The following is a 23,622-nucleotide window of genomic DNA, read 5'->3' as shown; positions in this document are numbered from 1 at the left end:
GCGAAAGAGTTCGTTTCGACGAGTGAAACGAAAAATCGCGACACTTTACACAGTTTGGCCTACTTTTCCTGGCTGCGAAATAATTCGGGCAGAAGGATGGTGACGCAGTATGGTCGACCATATGCCGAGGGACGGTTCCAGCCCACGGATAATTACAAGGGATGCTACGGTGCCTTCGGGGGTAGGGGCGAGCTAAAATTCAATGGTGGGGCGCGTGGCTACATAAGGAAGGTACCGACCTCCGAAGGGTCGCAGTCGGCTCGAAATTTCGGTGGTATAAGAACCTATCTCTCCGCTCGGTTGTTCAACGAACACGTTGCGCTCTCATTCGTTAGATTCGCACGCGGATCGAACCGCATCGTTCCGTCCGCATAATTATATACATACATAATCGAGTGTTCTTGAGAAGTGAACGTTCGAAGAGAAAAGAAAGAAGTGACACAGTGAGTGAATACGATAACAGCGCGGGATAAAAAGTGTGATTTTGAATATGGAGATTTCCCGGTTCCTCTTTCTCGTCTGGTGCGCCATGCATCACCTGGTTACCGGATTCGATCTGGGGCCGATCGTCAGGATCGCTCAGTGCAGATCCCAGTGTTTGAGGAAGCACACTTCCGATGGAATCTGCGATTGGTATTCCGAACAACAACAACAGACTACTTGCAGCATGGTGAGTCAAATTGTAATTTATTTATTCTACGTCGCTACGAAAGAGATACAATTCCGTTTTTAAAATACAATATGCGTATATATATTCTTGAAAACTTCGTTTCACTGAAACGAAGGGAAGGAACGCACGAGCGAGTTCAAAGCATGATCCGAGCACAATGCACCGCGTGGCCCGCGTCTCTCTCCCATTCTCCTCGTCTTCTCAAATAGAACCCGGCTGCGGTACGTCACGAAATTTCGGAGCACCGCGTGGTGCGTGGTTCACTCCACACCACGATGCCACCGCTTTCGACGCGACCCTCTCTTTCCCTCGTAATCCGAAATCGGTCGAGAGGCACGTCGTGGCCCAACGAATCTCTCCCCAAAGAATCAACATTCTTCCTCGGTCTTTCTCTTTCTCTCTCCCTCTCTTTCTCTCAGACCGAATAATAATAAACAATCTCCAACGGTGTCTCGTGAAAATATCCCGGAATAACCCGCGACGAGATCGGAAAGCGGGGACCCGATTAGGTGACGATTCGATCATCTGGAAATCGGATAGGGTACGGTGGATCGGCCCCGCACGACGATAAATCTTCTCCGTCGGTTTTATGGGGTCGTAGTCGGAAAATCATGGTGGTCCCCCCCCACCTACCGAGCCCACTCCACCCCTCTCCTCGGTGGAGCGGACACGTCGCAGATGGACAGATGGGAATCACGATTAACTCACGCACAATGCGGCGAGCGTGCGCGTGTGTGCGCAGGGCGTTGCTCATTTAGGGGTGTCCATTAATTTCGTAGAAATCGATGCCGTCTATCTCTCTCTCTCTCTCGTGCACACCCACGGAGAGCACTCGTGTGAATAAGAGAAGGAATACACGCGTGGAAACGTGCATCGAGGAGAAGGTTTCTAGTTGGATAGAGGAGGAGATGATCCATTCAAATTTATGCTCGACCAAGTTCTCGAGGATCGTTTCCACCGGGCCGCATTAGAATAACGATTCTCCTCGAGGAGGAGGAGGAGGAGGAGGAGAGAGAGGGGGAGGAGCAAGTGGACAGGCGGAGGTGGCTTAATGAAGGTCGCGCGCCAACAACCTCTCACCCTCGTGAGAGAATTACGCCTGGATAATGACGACCAGTCCTGCATAGGGAATGTCGTCGCACGCTTTGAACCCGCCCTTTTCGTGGACGGTAATTGTTTTACGGGGAGGGACAATCGAGCGTGAAGGGGATGATCGACGGATTGGAAACGAGGGGACAGAGAGTTTTAAATTGCCGACAAGTTCATCCCGAAATTTTGCGGGGGTCTTTGATGTTCGCGATACACCCGTAACTTGGCTGCCCAAGTTTCGTTCAAAACGAAGCTGCGGTGATGTCGATATATGTTTTTCTTTTCTTCTTTTTTCCAAATGCGAAGTAAAATTTTTCATTCGATCGAGTGATAAGAAAGTAGGTAATTCTTTTTTTCTTTTTTTAGAAAGGTCGATAAAGACTTAGAAAACTTAGAAAGGTTGAAAGACGGGTATTTGTTCTATTCCATAAAAGGGAAAATGTATTCTGAAGTGGAAAAAAGAAGGAAAATACAAAATATAGCGGTGGTCGAATCGAAGATACAACGTCGATCGTTCCATCAAATTTCATCGAATGCAACGATGATCGTTCCGTTATCGAATTACGATCGGGCGAGGGTCGTAAAAGCCACGGAACGTCCCCTCGTTCCGGGAAATCAATGACCGAATCGCAAAGTGATACAAACGGGATGAAAAGGATCTACGTACTCCAGCCCCGTTTCATCTTTCATCGATTCGCATTCATTCCGCGTTTTCATTTACGAGATAGCGGCCGCTATCCACCACCGTATTTGGTATGAGCGTTGCGGGGGCAGTTTCGTTTCATTTCATTTTATTCTTCCATTCTAATTCCATTCCATCCCCTTTACCAACTCATACGAATCAATTAGAAACCATTGAACGGGGGAAGGAAAAGACCGTTTCGAGGTCGAATTATCGCGGATGCTGATGTTGCTTTTTTGGAGACGTCTTTGGAACGAAGGAAGGGGACCTACAGCGTTTCTACGAAGCAGCCAGGCTTAGAAAGAACGCATCGTGATGTAGGATAATCGAGGGAGGGCAAAGAAGCAAAGACCGTCTCTCTCTTTCTTTCTCTCTTCTCTTTCAAGAGAAGAAAAAAGAAAGCTGGAAACAGGGCTCCACGAGAGACGGTATCCTAATAAATATGAAGACAACAACGACGGTGCCTGTTATGCCTGAAACAGGTTGGAGCTAATTCGGCCCCCCTCTCCTTTATCCCTCTTTCTCTCCATCCGTCCGTCTCTCCCTCTTTTCTTCTCTTCCTTCTCCCGGCTGCACCTTCTTCCTCTCCTCCTCCTTCTCCTCCTCCTCCTCGATCCTCTCCATGGCCGCTTAAATCGCTCGATTCAACGCTCGGTCCGCCCGATGCTTCTTATTTTCCCTTCCCTTCTTCGCGTTTCTTCGCCCTCCCTCTTCACCCCCCCCTCGCGTACCATCGTCCCTTTTTACCCGTGCGTCCCATGCGTGCAAGAGCTTTTTGTTCAACGCTCAAACGCTTCCCCTTCGCCCACCGCTCTCCCGTTTCTTTCACGTGTACGCGTTCTTTTTTTTCCCCTCTCGTTTCTTATTTTCATCTCACTCGCTCACTCATCCTCTCTCTCTGTCTTACGTGTTACAGTGCTGGCAGTACTGCGAGGCACTCGAGAACCGGTGGGAGAAGACAAGGACCATTTGCGAGGGCGACCAGTATCTACATGTAAGTAAATTTACAGTGGTGGAAGCAACCGTTTTGGATTAGGGAAAGTTGCGAGGAGAATTTTCTTGGTTAAGGAAAAATTTTTTTCTCTAATCCCTTCGATCCGCGAAGATTCGAACAATCGTGAATCGTATCGTCACGAACGAAACGATCGATATACGATATACGAGCGTTTCTCGTTGGGATCGAATGCGCGTCGCGTTTCGAGAAATCTCGACAAAGCGTGTCAAAGCGGCGGAAAATTCGGGTCGATGAAGCGGAGACGGGGGGGTGGGGAGGGGGTTAACTTTGAAAATTTCAAAGGCAGAGAGAAGAAAGCGAGAAATGTAGGGTGAACGACGTCGGGACGGATAGAAGAGGGGAATGTTCGATAAAGGGAATTTCGAGGCGAGGATCGTAGCATGGTATGGGAAAATCCTTAGAAACGGCTACCTGTCGATTTTCACGGAAGGTCGGGTCGCTTTGTCGCGCGTCCAACGAATTTAAACTCTCTCGGGTGTATCGAACTTCGCCTAGATAGGAATCTTTTTCAAATATTTGGCCAACTACCAGACTTACGACTGGCTCTGTTTAAATCGAAGGTCGATAGAGAACGACAGATATATATAGCGTAGGATTCGAGCAACATTTTTCGCAAGATGAAAGAAGCTTATCTTTTTTTCCTTTTGCGCGTGAAATTCTTTGCGATTCTTTAAAATATCGAATCACTCGTCGTTTCTTCGTTCATTTTTTTCGAGTTCTTCTTTAAAAGTTGTTCTTCTCTAAAAAAAAAAAAAAAACAAAAGAGACACGTAATGCAAACGTGTTCTTTTTCCAGTGTCCAGCCTGCCAGACGGCCTGCACCTATCGGAAAACCAGGATAGAGGAGAAGTATCTACCGTCCATGTTACCAGCTCCTAAGAAGGCTCCCCTCGATCTCGACAAATTCGACGTGGCCGTGGTGATGCGCAAGCTGTACAAGCAGTGGAGAGTGGCCGGCTATTATCCGGGGGTGCGTACACCGAATCTGAGGCCGGACACGTGGATCGTAGTCGCGATGGAGAACGGGATGAAGCACTACAGTTGGCAGGAATGGGTCCCGAAATTGGAATCGTTGAAGGAGGGGCCGTTGTACGAGGCGACCATCTCGTGGAAGGACGTGCAGACCCAGCTTCAGAAACAGAGGTCCCAGCAACAGGTCAGATTCAACAACCGAGTGAGACAGTTCTTCCTGGAGAAGTACGGGGAGAAAGTTCTGGCCGAGTGGAGGAGCCAGGAGGACTCGCAGATCTCGGACGACATATTTCGAAGATTCTTCTTCAGGAGGAAGGACGATCGATCGGAGGACGATCTCGAGGCCGACAACGCACCGTCGACGGGCAACGCTTACAACGACAGGATCGATTTGAAGGATCGTTTGGAGGGCAAGGAGTCGTACGTGGTTTCGTGGGAGCCCGAGACAGGGGGTCTTATGGGAAATCAAGTGACCGACTCGAATTGCGCCCAGATTTCCCTCCTCCCCGGGACGAAATATCTCGTGAGGATCGCCTCGAACGACGGACCCGGCAGCTTCCCGATCGAAGTGGACACGACGCCTAATTTCGTTCAGGTTAAGAGGATAAAGGCACCACCCGTCCAAATGTTGTATTCTTGGGACATATACGCGGCTTTCGGATGCGCAGTCCTCTTCGTGACCGGTTTCGTGCTGACCAAGATATACAAAAAGGAGAAGATTGCTGCCGAGCACGTTTGAACATGAATGCTTCTTCTTTTATTTTCCTTTTTTTTTTTTTTTTGCTACTATGCACGAACGAGGTGTGGCGGGTCAATGAAAATGACAACATAACGAGACAACTCAGGGATATGCTCTGACGGAGCGTGGATGATACTTCTGATGAATCCGGAGAAGGGAAGGAGATAGGGAAGGATGTGAAAATTCCTGAATTCGTTGGGAACGATTGACGTTACGAATGACGATTGCGAATACGCAAATTTTACCAACGATGTAAATTCCGTAGATTTGCGGTTATAAGGTATAAGTATATCGGAGTAAATTGGAGTAAATTTAAGTTACGCGACTAATCATACATAGCGTAAAATGTAATAGTTTCCGAAGAGTATTAATCACGACGATTGCAACCACTTGTGTAAATTTCTAAACGTGGAAATGTACAAAAGAGTATCTAGCTATTTTTGTATATGTAATAGGGTATTATATTAAATAACTCCTTGCTCAACACTGAAACGAACAGACTGTAAAAGAGTTCCTATCAAACTGAAAACGAAGAAGAATAAGCGGCCGGTACGAGGCGCGCATCACTCTGTATTTATTTGTAAATAGTAGCCCGACAAACTTGTACATAGTTCTTAAACTTATAAATAAAACTTACTTCTACCGATAATCCACTTTGTTGTACGAATATTCCTAACAACAAATCCTGAAATATATACCCTTTTATCCTTCTTCGAAATCGCTCGTTTTCGAGGATAAGCGCCTTAGTTTTGACAAAAATCTACCGAATCTCACAGGTTTACCTTCTTATCCCAGGATTAAAATAATAAAAAGGAAGAAAAGAACGAGGGTTCCAAGACCTGCTCATCGAATTCGAGAAGGGACCCCGTATCGAATGGATTTACATTACAACGAGACTCAAACACAATTTTTATTCCTTGGACACGCGAGAGAGGATCTTCTAAAAAAAAAATTCCCGTTACACAAGTTTGGTCCTATCCATTAAGATCTTTCCAATTATCTATATTCCCGAAAGAAATCGGAGAACTACTGTTATTCGCGGCGAAGAAACGGGCCCCGCGGGGAGTTCGCCCGAATTCCATCGGCGTTCAGAACTACTCCCGAGAAAGTTGCAGGGACGTCCATTTCCTTTCCGTTCGTGGTGAACTCTTCTGGGGAGGGGAATGCCTCCTCCTGGCATTCGTTCGAGTCGAGGAGGTGCGTTGAACTTTCCCGAGCGAATAATAATAAACTCGTCGTGAGTGGTCGAAAAAAAAAAAAAAGGAAAAAGGAAAGAAGAAGAGAAAAAAAGTCAAACGCGAAACGGGGGGGAAGAGCTCTGCCTTCCCTGTGCGAAAGGCAGACCGTCGCTACCGTGCGACACACGCGCGTAACCGCGTACGACACGACACGCACACACGGCACGGGGACGCCATGGTGGTACGGGAACGATGAAAAAGTGTGCCGTGACCTCGAACAAGGTCCCGTTATCCAAGCCGAAGCCTTGGACACGGTCGCCCTCAGTCTTGACTCGGAAGTCAAGCAAAGATGATACTGCTGCTCGCCTGCCTCAGCCTCTTGATCGGTCCCGGTGAACTGGGTGCTCTGAACAATGGACATACGGCCACCGTTACCGCGATACTCGGCATAGGAGGCGCGCTGCCTTTTGCTTCGCTCGCCACTGGACCCAGGTAATTATCCATAATGTAATTCCAGATCTTCGCTCCCGTTTCTGTATATTTATTATTACTTTAATTGTATTTCGCGACGCGATTAATTCGATTTTTATTCTTCCATCCGCTTTCGAGGGAACGTTTCGAAGATTCGCGACTCGAGATTATGTTCGATATTAATCTTAATATGAATTTCGAATACTTTTGAAAACGCGTTAATTATACGATTTTACCAAGGTAATTGTGTTGTTAATTATACGTTGAATTATACGGGGAGTTATTGTTATTATGAGAATGCAAAAAGTTGATTGTAGAAAATAATAAGGTGGTTATCGGGGATCAGTTTCTTTCGTATCATGTGGGTATTGTCCGTGGGTATAATTGGTGGATAGTTTAACGATCTTATCTCACGTCGTTTCCCTTTCTTATCGCCCGTTCCACTATTCTACATATTTTAAGCACCACTATATTAATTGAAACCGCGCTAACGCAATAACGTCTTTCTCGAGCGTTTAAAATAAATCGTATATTGGTAATTTTTATCAAAAATTTTACACGAACTTTTATAACTGTAAAATAACTCTCTACGCTCGATTTAGATACGTTCCCAAATGGAAGAAGCAAGCCTGCGAGATACCAGCCTCTCAGCATCCAAACTCGCACTATGTCTGCGACGAGGCAGGGGAAGTGAAATGTTTACCAGGTAAAAAAAAGGAAAAGAAATACAAGGAAAGACAAAGATCGATGAAATTCATACGCGCGCAATAAAACGAAGTGGATATTCCTCTTCCTATAACTTTTTCTTTCCCAGGATGGACAGGCGATTTGTGCGACGTACCGATCTGTCGAAAAGGATGCGACCCTCTTCAGGGTTACTGCCGTCGACCAGGCGAGTGTCGCTGCAAATTGGGTTTCTACGGCGAGCTTTGCGACAAGTGTGTAGCTCTGCCAGGATGTCAACATGGCAGGTAAAAATCCTTTTCCTTTCTTTCTTTTTTTTTTTTACACGGTTCGTTGGATCGAAATGATCGAGGACAGATGCGAGTTATAACTCGGATGACAAGTTACCCGTTAACCTAATAAGATTGCGTGAAGCGAATAGCGATCATCTTCCGATTCAGGTTTCAATTTCTCGGGTAATATAATATTCTAGAAGCGATGCGGTTGCCAGTCACTGGCAACCATTGTATCCATTTCAACGAATAAATATCAATGAAACAACCGTATCGATTTCGCTTCGCTTAGTTGAAACGTCCGATTTCGACTAGCGCATTTTTTCAACTCGTTTTCCCTTCCCTTTCCTAAAACGTTTCATAGTGAAAAACGTTTCATTTTCGGTGAAAATGATTAAACGAAACGAAACGATTGAATTCTCACTTTTAGCTGCAACGTGAGCTTCGAGTGCTCGTGCGATCCAGGATGGAAAGGCATGTTCTGCTCGGAACCGATCTGCGCCTCCGATTGTCTGTCCAGCCAAGGGTACTGCGAGAAGCCCGGGGAATGCAGGTAAGCCGTAATAGCCGAGTAATGAGCGGTTATCAGTGCCGGTAGCCGATGGATCGAAGGGTATGGAATCGTCCGTTCCTCCAATCGACCCTCGCCCCATTAACGTTCGTAGCTGATAATTTAAAAGCTTGGAGAAGTTGTGCGAGAATATCGATCGTGATTCTCCCTTTGATGAAGCGTTCACAGTTTAAATTTAACAATTTCTTATTCGATTTATTTAAGAAGATGGGATTTACGCTGATTAAACGAAAGAAATTCAATCGTTCGAGCTTAATCCTCCACGATTTTCTCATCCTCGAACGAGGTGGCAAAGTAAAATGATTTTATACGCATTCAAATCGCTCCTATTAATCGAAGATTACGAAATCAAGCATAAAGTTGAGAGTCGCCTCTGAAGGATCGCCTCTTAAATTTCACGAAATCTCTGGATGATTAAATAAGGTGCGTTGTTCCAGATGTCGATTGGGTTGGCAAGGGCCAAAATGCAAACAGTGCGCCGTTCTGCCAGGCTGCGTGCACGGAACGTGTCAGGGCCCGCTCGAGTGTCGCTGCGAACCAGGCTGGACCGGGCTTCTCTGTCAAACGCGTAGGTTATCCCCTTCTAATCCTCTCTCTCTCTCTTCCTCCACACCAGCCATAACTCTATCTAAGCTTTCATTGTTTTCTCGAATTTATCTCGAACGTTTCCCCATCCGAGCAGCGATTTGCTCGCAAGGATGCAGTCGAGAATACGGCGGTTGCCGTCGTCCCGGCACATGTAGGTGTCGCGTGGGCTGGACAGGGCCGAACTGCACCGAATGCGTCCCTTATCCCGGCTGTGTCCACGGTTCCTGCAAACGGCCGTGGGAGTGCCGATGCGAGGCAGGATGGGCGGGTGATCTATGCAACGAGAAGCTGACTTACTGCGACGAGCATCCGGGAATCTGTCGCAATAACGCGACTTGTATCAGCATGACCAAAGAGGACGGGAATTACAGGTAAACCCTCGTTCCCTTCGACACCGTGATAAGCCGTGATAAACCGTAACGATAAATTTTCCCCCAGATGCATCTGCCCTCTTGGGTATATGGGTCGTCAGTGCCAGATCAAAACGATGGTACCGTCGATCGAGTTGACGCCACCGATGCCAGACTCGGAGGCGATGCAGCCTCAAGCAATGATGAAGCCAGACGCAACGAACGAGAACTCGCAAACTTTGGACGAGAAGGATAAGAATAAGACGAAGGACGAGGAGCAAACGGTGGAACCTCTCGGCTCGATCGTTATCACGGATCCACCACCGTCCACTATCGATCCTGCCGCCACTGTAGGGAAATGGCCAACCGAACCACCCACGGAGCTGCCGATCACGGAGAGAGACGATGAAAACGAGACGTAATGATTCGGCTTCGTCGAAGCTCGTATATACGATTGTTATTTATTTATGTAATTTATTTATTTATTATCGTCGCTGCAATCATGTAATCGATAAGGATTTTTTTTTTTTAATATCATCTTACATCTCACGCGTGTAGAGAAAAAGGATATTTGACTATTGAAAAATAAATGAAGCTATATATATATATATATATATAAACGAAGGAAACGAAGCCACGAATCTTTTCGCTTATTTCCATTCCAAGATTCCATTTGGAATAAATGGAAAAAAACGAATACTTTAAACGTTCCGTACAACGATAAATTAAACATGTTCACCCACCTATGTTATGCAATTTGAGCAACCAGAAGACCAGTTTTTCCACTTATGGCATAATGTTGCAATTAGAAAAATGAAGTTTCTACGCGCGATCATAAATCAATAATCGAGAATGGATATTCTTTGTTCAAGTTTCTTTTTTTTTAATCTTGAAGAAAAAGAAATTTTTTCCCCTTTCTTTCTTTCTTTCTTCGTACCAACCTCATCAAGGATCATAAGTCTCGACCAGGATTTCCCGAGAAAGCTGCTATCTCTATCGAAGCAAATTATTGCCCCTAATATACGACCACAAGGTAAATGGTACGTAAGTATCCAAGGAATAGTACAACTGGCGCGCATACTTCCCTCGCGTATAAACGCGTATAAACATTCTCGTGGAACGTTACGCTTGATGGAGCATGCATTCGATGTATCGCGATGCATACAGTGTTCGCGCGTGTCGTTTTTCATAGATACACACGAGTCCGGATCGACGACTGCCCACGTAATCGACCGTCCAAGTCGCGTGTTCCTTACGTAATGCGTTGCATTTTTACCCCCGGGAACGTGCGTCACTCCAGAGTCCAGGGGAAATTCTCCATGCTGAAACAAGTATCATGTATATATATATATATAAAGTTATGTTAGCGAATTTCAAATGGTATTAGAATGATCGAGATTTCAGATTTCAGATTTTCGAGGAAGCTATCGATGGAGGGTAATCCAATCAGAAATAGTTTGATTAAATAGAATATTTTTTTTTCTTAATATAGTATTTTTTTTTTATTTTAAAATAAGAAATAATAGATTGAGATGATAGATATCGAGAGAGATATTATCTAATGAATGTATGGCAATCTTTAAACTTGTTGCAAAAATTTAGAATGAACTTGAAATATCACAAAACGATTGACAAAGATATCGGTAAAATTATATCTTGAATTATATCAAGATTGTTTTTTTTTTTTCTTTAATGGAATTAAAAACGATAAAATATATTCTTGATGCATTTAGTTCAAACATTGCAATCGTCAATTAATGTATCTAAACCGCTATTTGCGTATTACGATTGGCTTACGTAAATTATGGAATAACGTTGGTTTGTGTTTTGCTCGACTGCATAGCTGATCTAGGTCTATCGATCCTGATTTATGATATTGATAGATCAATTTTTTAAGTTACATTTTTCAATTACAATTCCTTTCGACGATTATTAATCTCATCAATTTTTTTTAAAACCAATTATCGATCTTCAATAAATAATAGGAGAATCATATATAATATTTCTTGGGAAATTTTCATTTTCTCAAAATCCAATTCAATGCGTAATTACGATCGCAATATTTTCAATTCTTCGATGATAATGATAAAATTGAAATCTTGATGATTCGTTTTCTCATAATAATTAGAAAATAGTTAAATTGACGTTAAAAAAGGATGGCATGACAATTTGGATTACGACCTCTTTTCGACTTATTTATATGCCGCGCACGATTTTGCGTATAGATTATGAAGCTACATTCTCTCGACCGGTTTTCTCGCCGAGGCACACTATCGATCTACGTATCGCTCCATTACTTCCTCCTTCGAGAAACATCGATCTTTCATCTACTCCTGTTTCAGGTCCTTTCTCTTCTCAAACTCGTGCTTGACCTCGTAAGATTTATTCCTTAATTATTCCTGGTCACGTTCATCCCGAGTTGATCGATTCTCTTTTTTTTTTTTTAACAAAGTGAAGCAAATCGCAAGATTCGATAATAATTAACCATTAAATAAATAAATAAACGAGAAAAACTCGGCGAGCGATTAATTTTTTTTCTTTCCGTTTTTTTTCGATCATCGTTTTATTTATTTATTTATTTTTCACATACGAACGATCACCAAATTATCATATTCTTAAACGTTCTTATCAAGCCTGCCTGACCCAGATTTCAACGAAATAATTTAATTTTTTATTATAAATATTCATACGTCATCGAATTTCGCATTCCACGATATTTACGACTTTTCCAAGAGTGTTCGAAACGAATATATAATACGAAAGGATGCAATCAAAGATGCAATTAAACAGAGTCGATAGCGGAGAGAGAGCGTAATTACTCATTGTGACATTTTTTTTTTTTTTTCCAATCCATCAACGTTTGCTCATCATTATCATTATTAGCCTCGTTTCGAGAGCGTTATCGTTACGCAAATACGCGATTTAATTCCAGTTCACGTGTACACGATTCTGTGAACTAATGAGTTCGTTTGTTTGAACAACGTAACCTTGACAACGATCATCATTATACTATTTTTGGCGATAATTCAAATAGGAAGAATCGTTGATCAACCTTCGTCTCGATAAATTAGGAGATTCGATCGAATCAGAAGTTTTTCCAAACTCGACACAGATCGAATTGATTGATCTCTGTTCAAATATATTTCAATCCATCTCTCTCTTTTTTACTATTATTTAATTTATTAAATTTTTACTTTGTCACACAGTATTATATTATATACGGAAATTTAAGAAGAAACGCTTTTCAGTCATCGGGAATTGGACATCGATCGCAAATATTCCTGATGCAGGGCAGACCATGAATGTAACTGAATCGTTAGAGAGCACAGTGGTCCTCAAATCCGATGGACCTCCTACGAGCACAACGGACAGGAGAATCACTTCGTCACTCTACTCTCGATATTTTTTTTTCAAATTTTCAACAAGAAGAAAAGTAGTATTTCAACAGATTCGTAATAATCGACGAATTTCAATCTGTGCACTCGATGCTTGCTTCTTTCATTTGGAAGGCAAAAAAAAGTTTTGAGATAGGGAAAAAGAAAGAATAGACGAGTTCCGTTCGTTTAATGGAATGATAGGAGCAGTTTCAGAAAAGGCGTAAATCGTGGAGCGATGACGACGCAGGCCGACGTTCCGAGAAGGACGATTATCAGAGCATGCTAAAAGACAGGCCGATCTGTGGACGTGCTTCATTAGCCACGATCAAAGAAGGATCGTAGCTGCGATCCAACGGTGCTGAGTCAGTCATAAAATTAGTCGAACGTTAACGAAGGACGGTCGCCCGTAAAACTATCCGAAATTTTAAGTGGCGCTCGATTGATCCTGCAATCAAGCTTCCAACCCCCCTCGGCCCCCGTGCCCTTTGCTCTTCGAGAATTTCATCGCATCCTGGACCTCCCACGGGAACGGGGAAAATATCCTGGAATTTATGGAGTGTCGAAGAATTTTTTAATTACTTCGATCGAGAGAAAAAGATAAAACGATTGCGAGCGAGTGAAGAGAGAGAGAGGAATAAATGAAATTGCTTAGCATATGATTGCGTGGTTGCGATTATTCTATAAAACGAAAAGGTAATTTAACAGTTATAAATCTGTTTCTTAAGAGTAGTGCGAAACTGTAAATTGAACTCGAATTAGATACGAAGAAACGTTGTCACGACATGGATGCGAGGAAAATCTATCGTTTCCTGATTGCCACGACATCTTGTAACATTATACTTTCGTATCTTTTAATCCACCGTATCACTTTACTCGTCAAAGTGATTATTCTTATCAGTTTTCAACAAAACGTATCTGAATCGGAAACTTTCTTGATTATCGAATTACAAAATGCGTTAAATACGTTCGTTACATTGAATCGACATACAAAATGTGTATAAATAATACGAACAAATAAGTGGTTACTTTCAAATCGAGCCGACCCAGATTTCGATTCAGAACGTATCGATGAACGTATCGTTGCACCGCAAAAGAAGAAGACCGCTTAATAAAATCCTTAATAATCCTCCCCTTTCTCCCCGATCGAACTTTAAACTTTCGACCCTGGCTGGAACGAGCAACAGTTCGACAAAACACCTGAGAAAACAATGATTTAACAAAGGAGCGCGTTTCTACTTCCTCGAGTTTGCCGGTCGATTGCCTAACGAACTTGACTCAACCACCCACGCTTCGCTCCAACTTCCAACAAAATGGAGCTCGTCGTGAGCAAAGGAAAAGGATACTTCGTGTGGTTGGGCGAAAAAAGAAGAGAGAGAGAAAGAGAGAGGAAAACAAAAGAGAGAAGAGGGGAGGGAAAAAAATGGCAAAGAGCGTACGGTCTCGTGGATCGTTTTCTGTAACGCGGGCTTCCAGGTGGAACGGAGAACAGGAAAAGCCGCAAGATCGTTGCGGCGGAAGGGAGGGGCTCTCACGACCGATTTCCCTTTCAATCGGTTCGCCCTTCGCCGTTCTCGCGATCCAGAAAATTCCAGATCCGCAATTGCACAAATGTGTGGCCTGGGCTTTCGAGTTGCAATGAAAATCGATCGGTTTTATTCGGCCAGGGAAAAGGCTACCTACCCCCTTTCGGCTTTCTCTCTCATTCTCATTCTCTCTCTGTTGCTCCGCTCAAACGTTCCCCCGGTAAATAGAGGGCATCCGTTGAACGATCAAAGCGAGGCGTGTAATTACGTTTCAGAGGCGACGTGGATGTGTGTGCTCAGAGGGAACATTTGCCGAGACGTACGTTTGAATTTTAAGTTTCACTTCTATGTACCGATTTAAGCGAATGCTTCCTTGAGGGATCAACATGGAAAATGGCAAATTATTTGAGGGATGGAAGCTATTCTCAACGGCTCTTTGCGACAATAGAAATTTTTAAAAGTTTTCTTTTTCCAGCTACAAAAAGATCGGATAATAAATAAGTAGCGTTTTAATAATTAGAAATTATTAATAATAATAACTATAACTATAAATGTAACAAAATTGATTTCAAAAAATGTGGATATGTATAGTTCTTTAATCCGTCCAAAAAATCGAATGAAAAATCTTCTCGTTAATCAGCGTCGACCTGGATCGATATTAATCTGAAGTGTGAATCTCATTTTTCCGATTGTCAGCGGTGATCGTAGAGCCAGTACCGTAATGATTCTTACGTAATCCCGTGCGCCGGTTATCGGGTCCAAGTATCTACGTTGCGGCACACCACCGTCGACTCCGTATCTCCGATCCATAATGTAAAGTACATCGTCTATATGCACCGATATGCCGGGATGGTAATGCACTTCTGGTAAGTGGCACGATTGCGTTTCTTTCAGGGTCGCGCGAAGAAACCGCAGAGCATATCGTGCGTGAGAATCTTTTCCCTCCCTTCCCTTCTTTTCTCTTTTCGAATAATATTAATTATTCAACTAATTAAAAGTTGGATTAATAGATAATTTTTAAACTTTGCTTTTTAACAAGCTTTTTAAAAGCGAATCGAACGAATGAAATCGAATCGGTCGAATTCGCATCGATCCAATTCTCTCCCCCCCCCCCCCCCGAAATTGTCGAATCTGGCATCGCAACTGAGCACAACTGCGCAATCACATATATATATAATGAGATACTGATTTCCCTTTTTGATTAATCGCCCCCCTCCCTCGACAATAATGCGCGGTTGCGCAAAATAATTTCCCTCGGCGAAAAAGACAAAGTAAACTCGCCGATTACTTCACCCGACTATCGTTTGGACAGATCGGTGTTTCGATCTTTATCGATCCTGCCTTCGAGAGAGCCGCTCGAATTTTGCCACGAATGTTGCGCCAACGATCAATGTTGCAACCCGATTTCCCGGGTGGATAGCAATTTTCCTTCGTCTTCGATGGAAATCGGATTTTTCTGATTTACCGTGATTTATGAATCTCCATTCTCTATCGTTTCTAATTATATTTTGCAAAAAAGAGACGATTTCGAATCGTACCTCCTCGAATTAGAGCTCCGTCCTTGATTGAAATAAGTTTTTTTAAGGAAAGTAGATTGGACTGACGGTTTTTCTTTTTCTTCTTCTTTTTCTATCATTTTATTTCTTTGCCCAAGTCCAATCCAAGGACGGTGGAATGGAAAGGATCTTGCGTGGAAAAAGTGTGAAATTAACGATACGTCGCGCATCGATTTCTTTAGGGATCACGACATTATGTAATTACGTATAATGTAATTCTCCAATGTATATCCACGATTTAATACGATCTCGGGTGATAAAAAAAAAACTCAAAATCTCCTGGACAATATTCTTAATGTTGTTTCACAATCTTTTCTTTTTTTTGCTCTCGTGTAATCGAGAACACATCAAATTATATATACCAATCGCTTTCACCTCGTGCAATTATTATCGAACTCGTTATTGAATTTTAATAGCGACCGTATGGTAATTTCGAGGCAATTTCACATTAGACCGTTCACAGATGAAACGGCTCCTGCACGGCTCTTAATCACACTTTCGAGATTTGTCCTTAATCCCTTTCAATCCAACGCAACGCTCGAATTCCCCTTTCGCGCCTTTTCGCGAATTTTTCTCCGACGCAAGTGCGAATAAAATAAATAAATTAGCCTTCCGTTCGTTCCGTGAAGCCGCGTAAATCTTCGTGGCGGGACGTCGAAACGGAGCATTCCCTCCCCTTCCCCGACGAGCGCAAAAGTAACAGGCTACACGAGGCAGAGTTTGCCGTGGCCCGAGACAACGTTTATCCATCCGTGCAGCTCGCATTGTGGATCGATGGTCGCACGGTTTACATGCATCCGCCTATTGCCACTGCTTCAACCATCGAACGTTTTAAAACGTGCACACACACGGGTCGCTTCTGTTCCTTCTCGGTTAAACCTGGCGATTACCGCATGTACCCTTCACTGGATTCCGATCGGATGCAGTTCGTGCGGGGGAGGTGGAGGGGGGAGGGAGGAGGTATCGTTCCGTGGGATCACGATCGTTCCGTCGAGATATCGCGGCCAATAATGATCTTAAAAGGGGAAAGAAGGTAATTGGCTTCCGTTGTTGAATGTTAAGCCATTGTTGCGATACCGTTCGCCGAATTTTGAACTTCGAACGCGCGAGAGGTGTTCAAATCCTCGTGTAATTCTCTTATATAAACAATATATAATATAAATAATATATGATGTGTATTTCTATGGAAATTGTGTGTCTTTTAGATAGATAGATCGAGCTTTCTCTGGAATTTTAATTCGATACGAATAACATCATATAATATCTTATATCCACGCTGCAAATACTTGAGAATTTTTTAAATCGTGGGTGTGTATATAATACGAGACTATTAATTATTACGATATTTATTTATGATAATCGAACGGCCTAAATCCAATTTTATCGAAGGGTCAGGAACATGAATATGAATGTTGCTCCCCGATGCGTGTAAACGTTGCATTCCTTTCGCGTGCCACCGATGCGGACGATGAAAATTATAAGCTCAGTTGTCGCGACCGTTATCACCGGGTAGCATGTAGATCTGTTGGCCGGGTTGCATACAGTTGCTAATTACACGGTCACACAGTTGGGATCGGCGAGTGCCAGTTTCGAGTGGCTATCGCCACCTACTATCGACGAATCCACATCCCTGTCCATGTTTGTCCGAAGGAATGGAAGCATCGTTAGAAACGTTGCACGGTTGCACAAGCGACACCTTATTCGAGTATCGGGTAACGAGAATGCGTCGATGCTCGGGGAGATTTTACAACAACTCTTACGAAAGACGAGGAACAAGGCTGCGTGAGATCGAGAACAGAAACCGAGACATTGGCTTCCTTGTTAGATATGCAAAGTGGAACGTGAAACACGTATCTATCCCTTATTCGCTATATCTTTCCTTGCTTACGCCGCCACTTGCGGTGTAAACGCAAAATCTAGAAAAAAATCGAGTTGCGGAAAATTTCCATCGCGTGAACGTTGATCGCGCAAGAAGATTGTTGCTGCGCAGAAAGAACAGAAATCGAATTATTAATGTTTCTGTTGGATATGGGAAATGTTATCTATTCTCTATCCGGGATCATTTTACACAGTGTTATTGCAATAAATAAATCGTAATAGATCTCTCCTTCGTTCTCAAAAATTTTCGAATCCGTTCATCTTTCGCCCTTTGACGATATAATAATAATTGCAAAAAATTAAAAATTAAAACAATTAATTAAAATATTATTCTTTCGTCGATCAAAATTTTTGGAAATTTAGACACAGAAAATCCATATTTACATTTAATTCATATTCGAAGAATCTTCCGATTCTCGAAAATTGGAATCATTTAGGTGCGATCGATCAAACTTTTTTCGATGCATCATTGGTCATTGATCTCGAGTTTTAAAAAATTGCTATTAATAAATAAAATTTCGAATTATTTATCTCATTCGCGAATAAATATTTGCCTTTTGGATCGAGTCCGAGGTACGATCTGGAAATGGAACGAGGCAGATAATTAAACAGTTTTAGAACAGATTTCAATCTTGGAGGGATAATCGTGCAAGCGTGACTGATCTACTCTCGTATATATATCCTCCTGTCGTTTTGCATATCAGAAGTAATTAAATCGCGTTGAAAAATCCGTTTTAAACCCGTGAACCTTTCTCAGCCTCCGACGAAAAACAACCACCTTTTCCGATACACTTACCTCGTAAACTCTGATATGCTCGCTCGTTTTCCGAGCGCAAAACTTTCTAAGACTGCACAGGAAACGGGTCTAACGGAGAGCGGCATCTATAGGGTGGCTTTCGGAAAGTAATAAATCAATTTACAACGCAATGCGTTCAAACCAAAGCTTATTAGGAGTTGGACGATCGAACGGTAAAGCGAGAGATTTTTGCAAGATTTTTCGTTCCGTCGTAAAATAACTCGCGTAATAACTCGTTTTAACAAGGCTATTGCTTTTCACTGAGAGAGTCGAGCGAAACAGTTAATGAACGTTCAAAGATCACTTGGTATATGCACGATGGATATAGGTTAATCGGTCAAGTGTCGTACGTAATTTATAAAACACGTGTACAACTATATAATAGAAATCAGGAAAATTGTACAGGATACTTATTTTACAATCGTTGCTCGTAATTACGCATACTTGTTGATCTCACGATGATTGCTCGTCGCTCATACGTTATCGTCGATCCGGTTAATACACTTTTTAAGCACGAACAATGTTATGTATCCTGAATTTCACCGTACGTTCGCGAGTTTTATTGGTTATGTAAAAGTGCGAACGCGTGATAAAGCGATTCAAAAGGGAGAAAAATCTCTCTATGTATAACGAATTAACATTGATCTTGAAGATATTTACAGATATTCACTCAGAACCATTTATCTTTTTCCATCGGTTAACTCGTATCCGGCGGCCAACTCGTGTAATCCAGCAAGACGGGAATTACCAACTCGAAACGCCCGCGGCGCCTCTTCACGTGGCTTGTGTAACTAATCCTCACGGTCTCTGACCTACCATAAGAAGGTCTTTGCCATGGTCGATTTGAATTAGCGCTTGACTAATAGTCCCCGTTAACCTTGCTATTGTTCCTTCCTATTCGCCGGTGACCTATTCCCTGTCTGGAAAATGAAGCCGTCAACTGGTTTCTAATATATATCGACACTCTGATAAAAGTCGCGTGCCGCATGATCGATCGACAACTATCGATATTTACCAACGTGATATCGTTTCTGACATTTGTGTACACATTTGGCGGGCAATACAGATTGCAAATAAGAGTGTCTTTTTTTTATTTTTTCGGAAAAAATGATTGGACTTTAGAGGTATTTGATATCATGATGTTATTAAAACATTTTTAATGCGCAATATTGGAATCTAAATGGAAAATTAGATTCGAGAGCGTGGTAATAGCAGTCGATATTATTATTAGATTAGGAATTTTCATGCAAATATATATTTTTTTTATATTACACGTATTTTGCATTTAAAATCCAAGTTACTTTAATCAAAAAAGAAGCAAATATTCTCCTTGAAATAAATACATAATTTAAATAAAAAAACTTGATTAAATTAGAATTAGAAAAATTTTAAATCGTTATAATTGCAAAGATAATGATTCTTTCTCAATGGATGAAAAATCATTTATTTCCGAACAATTTCTGGTTTCTGAATTATAATCGTATAAAGAAAAGAATAATTTTTAATAATTTATTTTAAAGCCTATTAAAACGATATTAAAATTAGAAAAATTTCAAATCGCTGTAATTTTTAAAGATAATCGCTTTCTGTCAACAAGTGAACGATCATTAGAAGCATCGAAGTTTTCTTCTTTAAACTGGTTTTTGATTCATATCGATGCGATTTCTGATTCCCGAGATATCGTCGTGTAAAAAAAGAATAATTTTTAATAGTTTATTATTTCTATCCTTGTCTTTAATCAAACCTCTCGCTCACACTAATCTATTCCAACTCGAACAAATAACAGACTTGAAAAAAACATAGAAAATTTTTAGAAAAACGCATTTTCAAAAAAAAATATAGATCATTAAATTCATTCATAATTTCTGTGTATTATGAAAAATTTGAGTCTTTATATATTTCAATAACCGATCAAAATTGTAAATTGTACGGTTTGTTCTATTTCTTGAATATTGATGACAAAATTTTCAGTTTCTTTTCACGTTTTGTATATAAAAAAATAAAAGTATCATTTGTGATTTTGCATGAATGAGACAAATATAGAGACATAATTTATATATCTTACATATTTCTACATGCTCTTGCATATTGAATTTTATATTTTTGAAAACGCGAATACGTTTGAAAGTAAAATTTTCAAAAATCGATTTCAAGAATAATTTTTCGTAAATGCTTTGATAGAATCAAGATTCGATTGATTATAATTATCAATATCTGTAATATCAATCTTTATCTATACCTATATATCTGCATTATTTAACCGACAGGTCGATGAAAGTTCAATATGGCCGTTTGCACGAATAATGCTCGATCAGATCTACTTTATGGCAATTGTAATTGCTAAGGTAGCCAACTCGTTAAATCACTGATGTAATAGTCTATGACTAACGTAAATCCGTTTCTGCACGTGAACTGCATCCCATTTATATATTAGTTGCCCGAATGTTTCGACGGCCTATTGAAATGGGCGTGTACGCTCCTACGGTAAAATTTCTCACGTATCGTGTATCACGTACCGTACTCTAACGGTGCAATTACGTCAAAGTGTTTTGTCGTATCTCGTTTACCATTTCTCTCACGATATTATTATTTTATTAAAAAAAGAAAAAAAAGAGAAAATATGACTCTGTGCCGTAAGTGTACACATTATCTTTTTTCAAAGATATTTGAAATGAAGAAATGATCGTAAAGAATTATTTGTAAAATATGGAAATTGAAAATTTCCTTGCCTCCGTTTTTCAAGAGAAAGTTGTTTACTTAAATTGACGAAAGAATTAGATCAGACAGTAGATAAAATTTGTCAATTCGACTTTTTCCACTTTCACCGCAATTTCTAAACTAAATCTAAATGATGTAATTAGAACCAGTTTCGCGGAAATCACTTTTGAAACTCATCATGATATAACAAAGTGACACATATCAAAATTACTCGTTCCTCAACTTTGATGCGACTCGATAATTCTTTTCTTTAATTTAATTCTTCGGAGAAGGACGTTTCTACGCAAAGGAACACGAGGCAAAGGTTGTTTCTTCAACTTGGATACAGTCTGTTGCGATAAATGAAGCCCTAATCCAAGTTTTCTAGCGTGTTTCTTTCGCTTACGTAAGGCGGATCTTGATAGCAACACGGCACGGTTTTCACCCGGGTGTACCACCGGCAGAAAGTGAGAGCTGAAAAAGGACCAACAAGGAATCCATCCTTTGATCCCCTCGTATCTTGCTTTAAATTTTTCTTCCTTTCTTCAAAAATAAAAATAAATAAATACAACAAATGTGCAATCGATGGAAAATTAAAGTAAAGATGAGACAACAACTCGCGACGACACGTTCAATAAATATCGATCAAGGAAGTGTATCAGTGGATCGATTTACGCGTGCGTTTAATATTGCGATTTTCAATTCGTAGCCGAAAGCTGGTGCACGCGAATGTAGGAGAATAAAAATAAACGTTACTTAATCCGTGACACCGGATAATCGTTAGAGATCGTTAATTTTATAGCAATTTCAAAACAGGTTGAACAGTTACAAGGGATTGCGACCACAGCGATCACGAAATGACACAACGCGGAGGAAACCGGAGGCTGTGTGCAACTCTGTGTGCAACTCTGTGTGCAATTAGACAACCGTATTGGATATTTCAATACAAATTAATGATAGTATACGTAATTTCGACTAGTTACAAAAATTGTGTATCGCGTATAATGCAAGTATAATTTAATAAAATTTCAATCGCGATTACCGATAAACTTAAATGAAAATTCTCCATTTAAACAAGCAACAAAAAAATACGTATAATCTTTGATAAATCTCTTTATCGATCAATCTCGTCGAATCTCTTTTTTCTTAATTTTTCAATTGAAACTATTAATAAAATTCAATCTAACTTATGCAAAAGAACATAGAACTAATAAAGGAGTTGCAGAAAAAGAGACTGATCGATTCACGATCGAAGGATTTTAGGATATTTTTTCTTGCTCGATGTATCTCAACATTTTCCGATCGAATCTCTTTTTTCTTAATTTTTCAATTGAAACTATTAATAAAATTCAATTTATACAAAAGAACTTAATAAAAGATCAAAAGATTGCAGAAACCGAGACTGATCGATTCACGATCGAAAGATTTTAGGATATTTTTTCATTCTTGCTCCATGTATCTCGCGATATCTCAACATTTTCCGATGGAAACGGAGGAAGGTGAAGTTGGAGGCACGACTCGAGAGAGGTCAGTAAAGCGTGCATAAGCACGCGTGACGTCAACGTGTGACTTGTCCGATATTGAAATCTCAAAACTCGTTCTTCCAGATCGATCGATCCGTGAATGCATTCGCATGCGTGCGCAACTTGAGACACACAGATGCAGGAAACGTTGAGCGCGAAATAAGGTGCACGGGAACGTACATATCGTGCATATCCAAATCGTGAATGCATTACATCGACGCGGAAACGTTACGAAGGAAAAAAAAAAAAATATACGGATACGCAAATTAATGTACAATCGATCCCGAAAGAAAGATAATCGGCTACATAATGGCCATTGATTTCATATGTGTAACACGTATAATATCGAGGGTGCTTGTTCCAAGCCTTACGAGGAATTGGTTATTTTATCGACAGGCGTGAGTCACGGGAGAGCCGGCTATGCGAAGAATTTTGTAATAAGGAACGTGTCCCTATCGCGCAACCGCGGGACAGATTTCCCTTTCGGGACCCGAAAGATCGATGGAATATATATATATATATTTCGAATTAAATTCTCGTTAAATAAATTAGCTTGTTAAAATGTTGCGCCGCTACTGAAACCGTATTACGTAAATACCAAGGAATATCGAATCGATCGAATCGATGGTAGAAATATCTCTCGAGATCCACTTTGCGAAGAAATTGAATTGGAAATTAAAAAAAGAAAGAAAGAAGAAAAAAGAATATATTTTTTACGAATGATCGAATCGAGAAATGAGAGGGAACGAAAAAAAAAAGATAAGAAGAGGAAAGAAAAAGTGAGCAGTGGGTAGGATTATTTGCATAGGCAGCAAGATGTAGATTGACAGATTTGCGTCGAAGGAATTGCTTGTGAAACGGCGATTTGCGGTGCAAATCGACGAGATCGTGACCGATAATAGCCACACGTTTTCTTCTTAATCGGGCAACTTAGGTGTTCGATACGTTTGTATTACGTCACGCTTTCTAAGTTTCGGTTCACTAACTTTTG

The 23,622-nt window shown here is 41.2% G+C and overlaps 2 protein-coding genes across 2 annotated transcripts; both read left to right on the top strand.

Annotated features, from left to right (window-relative positions):
- The first annotated feature begins 246 nt into the window (after positions 1–246).
- On the top strand, positions 247–6,413 carry LOC100642173 (uncharacterized). The gene is given in 3 exon segments (NM_001242999.1): positions 247–670; positions 3,358–3,435; positions 4,253–6,413. Coding segments are annotated over 3 exon segments (1,173 nt in total). The 5' UTR covers positions 247–490; the 3' UTR covers positions 5,168–6,413.
- A 255-nt stretch (positions 6,414–6,668) lies between these two features.
- Positions 6,669–9,894, top strand: LOC411317 (CG1567-like). The gene is given in 7 exon segments (NM_001242998.1): positions 6,669–6,837; positions 7,419–7,522; positions 7,631–7,787; positions 8,203–8,325; positions 8,781–8,911; positions 9,026–9,302; positions 9,370–9,894. Coding segments are annotated over 7 exon segments (1,269 nt in total). The 5' UTR covers positions 6,669–6,694; the 3' UTR covers positions 9,704–9,894.
- The last annotated feature ends 13,728 nt before the right edge of the window (positions 9,895–23,622 follow it).

Source organism: Apis mellifera, linkage group LG9 (genome assembly GCF_003254395.2).
Source record: "Apis mellifera strain DH4 linkage group LG9, Amel_HAv3.1, whole genome shotgun sequence".
Lineage (NCBI taxonomy): Eukaryota > Metazoa > Arthropoda > Insecta > Hymenoptera > Apidae > Apis > Apis mellifera.
Note: the sequence above shows the minus strand (reverse complement) of the source record. Positions and strands in the feature narration are given on the sequence as shown.